This window comes from Poecilia latipinna, unplaced genomic scaffold (genome assembly GCF_001443285.1).
Source record: "Poecilia latipinna isolate Pla-1442-1.1 unplaced genomic scaffold, P_latipinna-1.0 Scaffold880, whole genome shotgun sequence".
In the NCBI taxonomy this organism is placed as follows: Eukaryota; Metazoa; Chordata; class Actinopteri; order Cyprinodontiformes; family Poeciliidae; genus Poecilia; species Poecilia latipinna.
In genome coordinates this window covers 39577-47338 of record NW_015113496.1, presented here as the reverse complement: position 1 = coordinate 47338, position 7762 = coordinate 39577, and the positions used below count along the sequence as shown (strand labels likewise).

General features: G+C 41.0%; 1 protein-coding gene across 1 annotated transcript in view; it reads right to left on the bottom strand.

Moving 5' to 3' along the window:
- Positions 1 to 1366, bottom strand: part of suclg2 (succinate-CoA ligase GDP-forming subunit beta) — a 117410-nt gene extending 116044 nt beyond the window's left edge. The window contains exon 1 of the mRNA XM_015048393.1: positions 1229 to 1366. Coding sequence (XP_014903879.1) covers positions 1229 to 1312 — 84 coding nt within the window. The 5' untranslated portion in view covers positions 1313 to 1366. The remainder of the gene's footprint in view (positions 1 to 1228) is intronic.
- Between the last annotated feature and the right edge of the window lie 6396 nt (positions 1367 to 7762).

Here is a 7762-nt window from a genome sequence, read left to right as displayed (position 1 = left end):
TTATATATATATATATATATATATATATATATATATAATATATATATATATATATATATATATATATGTAAGAATCCAAACATGGTTGTAGAGCGCAGGTGTCCAACTCCAGTCCTGGAGGGCCACCACTGCCCTGCAACTTTTAGATGCGCCTCTGCTGCACCACACCTGAATAGAATAATTAGGTCATTGGCAGAACTTATCTACACAAGAAGAAGGTAATTAAGCCATTTCATTCCAGTGTTTTGTACCTGTGGCACATCTAAAACCTGCAGGACAGCAGCCCTTGAGGACTGAAGTTTGACACCCCTGTTGTAGAGGGTATTTGTTATTCTTACTCAACCAATAAATCACAGGAAAATGCCTGCTAACTGCCCACTACAGGATTTCCTCTTCAACTGATAAATGCTTCACACATACACACACCTTTAGTCATGGCAAGGAAAAAAGCAAAAAGATCAATTTCTATAACGCGGTTGTTGGTATAATATGCGTAACATGTTGGAAAGTACAAGTGCTGATTAAAAACAAATAAATGTTAGACAACATGATTGTACATGGAACAATTAATGTTCGATTAGAGAGATGTACGTTTTTAAAATTTCCAAACATTATTATACTGTGATACATGTAGTTAAATCATGCCATGTCTACTACAAATGAGAAAACAACTACAGAGGGAAAAGTTAAACATGGAGAGGTTTGTAGCTGATATTTTTATCCCTCTAATCTAAATTTTTAGAAAACAGTATGAATACAGCTCCGTTCTCTCGTGTTTCTTTGCAAGTCAGTACACTGCAGCTCGTTTGTTGCTCTGTTCAGCAGTTTTGACAGCATTCGACTAATTTAGGCCCATCTGCTTCCTGCTGTCTACAGGTCAAAGGTGACCTTTGTACTCCAGGTTTATCTGAAATGAGGTTATAGTCCACCACTCTGACCTTTGTTCTACAAACAGGGTACAGGTACACTTTGTATCTTCAGCTCAATTTAAAAGCTCTAGCTATGTTTCACGTGCACTGCCTCTATTCAAAATCAAATGATTCTGTCAAGCAGTACTTGTGACAGGACATGTATAACTACAATTACAGGAGTCTGCAGGGAAGAGAGAGCCTTTACTGTCTGTCACTCTGCTGAAGTGGCATAACCCCGCAAACCACGTTCCTGCATGCCACGCACAACCTGCGGGAGCACAGACCCGCGCCGTCACAAACACAAGCCGCACTGCTACCTTTAGCTTGTCCAGCAGGACGTGCTTTGTTGCAGTTGTCCTCAGTCCTCTAACTGCAGCCTGGGAAGCCATGGAAGCCGCCATGTTGACACGCAATGCCAGAGACAGGAGTGACGTCGAAACCACGTGTACGTCAACGAGGAGCCGTTCATAGGGCAACCGGAAGATGTGGGCGGGGCTTCAAGCAGAGGGAACGTATGGAGGGAACCGCTTTCACACAGGTGTGACGTGACAACACTTATGAATTCTACAATACAGTTCATGTATTTGAAATATACATGCTGTGGTGTAGTGGGTTATATATCTTGCTGTAAAGTGATGAAAAAGTGAGAGGATTTTGTCTAGTATAGTTTGCTTTTTGCTTAGTCCTAATGTTATCACTTTAGTTAGTCATTTGAGTAAGCAAATACTGGTAATATTGATAATAGTTTGCTTTGTAAAAAAATGATATACGGTCATTTTCAATATGTTAAATATTATATAATATAATGTATAAAATGTAATATGCTATAAATTATCCTGGAAAGTGCATTTTATAGAGACTATAAATGATGAGGGTTTCACACAAACAACCAATATTACATTTACCAATAAAAGATGTTTGTTTTTTTAAAAGCAGAAATGTGGGCTTAATAAAAAGTAAGTTTAATATCTGCTTAAAAGTTGTAATTTTTCCAAATAACACATTATTGAAAAGAGATAAATTTCAAAAGATTATGGAAAAAGCTCAAAATTGCTTATATAAACCTGAATTCCTCCCCGAAAAAGAAGCAGAAAATGTGTGTGGGGACTTGGGGGGGAGCACAAACCTCAAACCTGACTCAGTTCTGTCAGGAGGAATGGGTCAGAATTCCAGCAAGATTTTGTTTGAGGAAAAAACATTGAACAAAAAAAAAATTTTTATATATATATATATATATATATATCTTTTATTGTTCTGGTATTTAGCAGAGAGACAGCTTTGGCACTTTTTGTCAACATATCACAGGAAAACTTTAGCCTGATTTCATCCAAGACAGTAATACAATAGTTATAATGTGTCCTTTTATTTTGCATATGTAAACATTCACAAAAGAAATGTACAAACATTGATTATGAAGACAAGGTTCATGTATTTATTACATTTGTAAACATAACATACAAAACGGCAAAACTTTGCTATTTTTCCACATTATGTATTTGAGGAAAGCTACCTTTATTTTGTCTCTCCAGCTATAAAATAGAATATTTCTGCTGTTTTGAAACATCCAAAGTGTCCATTTTCATCACAGACGTTAATTTGCGTGAAATAAATAGGTAGTGAAAGGGCCCCGTCATGGATGTTGGTGCTCTGGAGCCGCTCTGGCTCCGTCCGGCGTGTGACCTTGTGTTCAGGACAAACAATCACTGCGCTCAGCTGAAAGGTGTTTGGTAGGGAGTCGAGTTGGAGAGCGTGGGATGTGTGAGGCGATCTTGTCTGAATAGCTAAATAGCCCACTCACATAGTCCTCCAGAGCCCTCATTACATGCCGCATCTTGAAAGGGCAGAGAGGGCAAAGCGATCATAAAGAGCAGTGATTATGACAGAGAGAGAGAGCGAGAGAGAGATACTTGCCCAGAAACCATCAGTGTCAGCAGGCTACAGAGGACGAGATGGAGGGGAGGAGACGATGATGAACAGCTACATCCAGGAGATCTGTCTCTGAGCCTCTTCATGCTCAAACAACAAAGCCCAGACGACGAAACCTCAGGAAAGTTCGACAACGTGCGCAGATGGGGAGCCAGTCTAACTTGTCCCATGTTTGTTTGATCTTCTTACTCTCAACTCTCCTCTTTTAGGGCGAGTGCATTTTGACACTTGGTGATCCATATTCCGTGCGAGGGAAAAAAAAAATAAAAAATTCTTCTGGCTGCAAGCCTGTTTAACATAATCACTGTACGAGCACAAATGAAGTGAAAAGTGCTGCTGTGGCATAATATTTCAGCATGTTAACAAATCCTGTTGAATGCATAAACTGCTTCGGTGTGCCAGTGAAGAGTAGCCGGCTCTGCATAGGAATAAAGTGAGTCTCTGAGCTGAAGCCAAAGCGATTCGCCAGCCGAGGGTTTATGTCGGAATCTCAACGAGTTTTGTTCCTCTGTCATACTTCGCTTTACTCACATGTACAGACTCATTCAATAAATAAGAAAATTATTGAAAAGTCCTTTTGTTTCAGGAACTCTTATCACCAAGTGCAAGTCATTATATAGGTTAGCTACACGCAGTTTGATGTTTGAAGGCCTTTATTTTTGTTCATTCCGTTGATTTTCAGCTTGCAGTTATTGCTTGCAGACATTTAAAATTAGAATATTTCATCAATCTAATAAAAACAGCATAAAGTAAGTTTAATACCTGCTTAAAGGCCGTCAAGTTTTGAAAAGGTACTTTTAATCTGACAAATAAGCTTCATCCAAATGCATGATTCTAATTTATTGAATATGACTGTATCTGTGCCACTCTATATTTATTGATATATAACACCAAAATAAAAAAAATAGTCTTCATACCCATGTTTGGCATGTTGTGACTATCAGTTCTAACCCATTGGGATTTAATGAGGTTGACCAACAGAAAGTAGTGCAGAACATAAAGTGAAATGATACATAAAACATTTTTGCAATCAAAAATATGTAGCGCATGGCGTGCATTTCTAATTAATTTGTATGTAATTAGTGCACTAACCTGTCGAACCATCAAAAGCCGCAAATCTTTTCATCGTCGTTGCAGATCTAGAGACAAACTTTTGGCCATTCATCTTGTAAAATCAGCTCAAACTCAGATATTTGAAGCTTATAGAACAATGTTTTATCTCCACACCTCTGTAATTTTGTTGCTGATCTGTCTTATGTGTTTCTTGGTCTTCGTGATTTTCTTTACTTACCAACTTTGTCTACCAAGCCACTGCGGCCTTCACAGATCAGCCGGATTTATACCGAGATGAAAATGTACTCTGGATTTTATTAGGCGTATTGGTGGTAGAGGGGGCAGAATACAAATGCACGCTTCATATTTTTATTTACATAAAAGATTTCAAAACGGCAGTAAGAAGGCCTCTTAGCCTCCAGGAAAATCTGATGTAACCTTGAATCATAGACTTTTCTCCAGGTTTCAACCACAACAATCTTAAAAAATCACCCAAAATAACAATCAAGTTCTGTCTAGATCTGAAAGTCTTTTAGAAATCCTAAAGAACTACTTCCTCTGATTGCCTTGTTTGAATATTACTTCTTTTTTTAATATTATAAATATCTATAAGGAAAGTAGAGGCTGACTCAGACTCTAGCACACTGTTTTAAGCAAATGAGCAAAGTGCCATAGAGCTATATATTGTTCTGGCTCGTACAAAACAATATAGCATCTTTTTCATGCCTGGTTGCATCGTGACTGCTTAGCCAGTCTCAGGTGGCCCCTGTTGAAGACAACAGCATACATCCACTAACTCCCACTTGTCCTATCTTGTCCTCCACTCGGTCCTCTCTCCAAAGGAACATGAGCTAATGCGGTGGCAGAGCAACTAATTTGCGGTTTCCTGCCAATAATCCACTGCGAGTCCCAGGCAAAGCCGCAAGTCATCAGAGCAGCAGAGAATAAGAGCCACTGATCCCTGCAGACTGTGTGGCGAACTCCGCCTCCTCGCTCTCACCTTCACAGCAGCAGGAGGCTTGGCTAACAGCTCACAGGACTCACAGCTTGGAGCTTATAGACTGCAGCGTTGATGGCTGTGCCATCGCTCTTTGTCACTTTCTCTCTCTCTCTCTTTTTTTTATTTTTTTTTTTACTTTAATTCTAATTGTGGGATCTTCTAGTTTCTTCGATGTGTCCACATTGGTTCCCCTCCCTCTGTGTGGGAGTTTTTGCTTTCCTTGGCTCGCCTGTTAGCTGCACGTCCCGTTTATGAACTCAGCGGAGAACCTCCTGACCGTAGGAACCCCATCAAATGTCACTGAGAGAAGGAAATTAAGGTTTGGTCCGTCTCATTAAGAGAACTGACTGGACAGCAGAGAAGGTCACCGTACAGAGAGGAATTCACGAGTTTTCTATGCGCACCAGTGGGTCTATTTTATTCAGCCTGGACTGATATTTCATGTTTTAAAAAGAGTAGAAGGGGCCAAACAGCGGCTTTCCAGGTTTTGACCTCTGTGAATATATGCACATATAATGCATGGGCCACAGGAACTAAAGCAAAAAGGTCAAAACGGTGAAAGTACATGCAGCGCATGCAAGAGTGAGGGCACATCCATACATGCATGTGAAAGCAAAATGAATTCAGACAGGAGGTACCAATCATGTTTGGTCTGCCGATGCAGAGGCCGTTTCAGGCATGGTGCTAGTAAAGTTACTTTTAATTAAAATAAATGTAACGCTTGCAAATGGAAAACAGGACAAGTGGCAGGAACAAACATGGATCTAAGGAAATGCATGATTTAACGTAACACAACTGTAAACAAAAACAAACATAGGATGTGGAATAAGCATGAATAAAAATACAAGCACAGAAAAAAAAAAATCAACCTACGATAGTGACAAAAAGTACTTCTTCACATTTTTATCCGCGTCTCTGTCCAATCAAGAACAGATCCCAAGACTATTTTGTTTGGATATTCGGTGAAAATGTCATGAGTGAGAGAGCAAGCGAGCCAAAGTGGTAAAGTAAAACACATCCGTTTGGGAAAATCTACAAAGTAAAATGTTTCACTCGCACAAAAAGTAGCCTACTTACCAGTGGTCGGACTTCAAAAGTACAGAAAAAATGAAAGAGTGAAACGGCGGCAACTACAGCCTCCTGTTCACTGCTAGACTGGCTTTTGTTGAGTGTGGCGAGATTTTCGGTATCTACTCTCGGAGGTCTGCTGACGATCTGTGAACGCCCTAAAAGTCCAGACCTTGATCCAGTTCTACAATGCTACAAGCTGAGTAAAAACAAATGCATGATGCACACTTCTCACATATTTTAATGTCTTTTCTTGTTCTTCTACTTCACAATAATCATTACTGTCTGTTGGCTTGACCTTATGAAATCCCACTAATATACACTGAGGCTTGCATCATGACAAAATAGTAAAAAAAAAAAAGTTTAGGAGGCATGGGTGTTTTTGCATTAACTGCGTGTTTGCACATAGATTTACAGGGCTTTTGCTAACCGACTAAAGTCCTCTATCTCTGTCTAAAGCAACAGAAAATGAATAGAGCGGATGAGGAATTACAGCACTTTAATGCTGAGTCAACAAGCAAAGAAATGTAGCAGCTTACAGAGACAGAAAGCAGACAGCATGACAAGGAAATTAAAATGGGCGAGAAAGACACCAGCACCAAGAGCAGAGAGAGATCGGACAGGAGGAGAACGTGAAGGAGGGGGAAAAAGGGTCATTGCCACCCTGCGCTCAGCACATCTTCTGCTTTGACAGATGGCAAACATTATCAGTCATCATTTTTCCGTGCTAGCCCTTTAAATTGACAATGTCATCACTATGCATATGCATAAGCCTAGAAGATCTCTTTATCTTTCTTTTCTCCTATTGCCTTCCAGAGGGTTTGTGCAGGGCATAAACTTCATTTTTTAACCAGAAGGGCGAGGCGTTACCTCAACGTAGCTTTCACTTTTCCATCCTAAAATCCATACCGGCAAGAGAACAGAAAATTGCTTGAGCTTTGCCTGTGTCTGCTCTGAATGTCAGTGGTTGAGATCGAATCAATACGATGACAGAAGCTGCCACATCTTCGCTATCTCTCTCCTCCCAGATGCCTGTCAGCCACACTCAGCTGGAGGCCTTCCATTAATGTGCTGTGGAATAACACGACGAGTCCCATGCTTGGAGACAGACGCATCAAACGGAGCTTGCGAAGCGCCGGGCGTACAACCGTGTGATGTTTCTTCAGGTTTTTGCAGCAGATTCCCCCAGATGGAAATTGCCATCTCGGATCAAAGGAGGCGCGATATAATAATGTGATATCACATGAAAGGAGCTTTTAACGGAGACGACTGATCTGTTAATCACGCATGCGTGTGAGTTGAAGCAATTCCCTCCCTCCCCCCCACCACCACCACCACCTACCGCCGCCCAACTACGGTTGGCCCCTTGGAAGCTCCTGCAAAGCCGCAACACCATGCAGATCTTGAGCTTTAAGGGGGCTTTGGCGCACTGCAGCAGGAGAGGGGTTTAGAGGCTTTCTTGTGTTCTCGCAAAGGAAAACAAATGCTGACACACTCTCAACTTCAACAGGATGAGCATAGGTGACATCTGAAATGTTGGCTTCAATCGTGGATTTTATTTTCTTTTTTTTCTTTCTCTAGGCTTCCGTATCACACAGCATGGCTCATCGCACAGGCGAGGACTGAATTGATGACGCGGAAACCCACACACACACACACGCACACACACACGCAAGCCCCCTCTACACATGAATGCAAACAGTCTGAACCGTCGTGGCAACGCCTGGAAAAGGGGATGGGAGAGAGCTCAGATGTGCATATGAGGGTAAGAGGAGCTGCATTCCTTCACAAGCCTCTCAGTCCA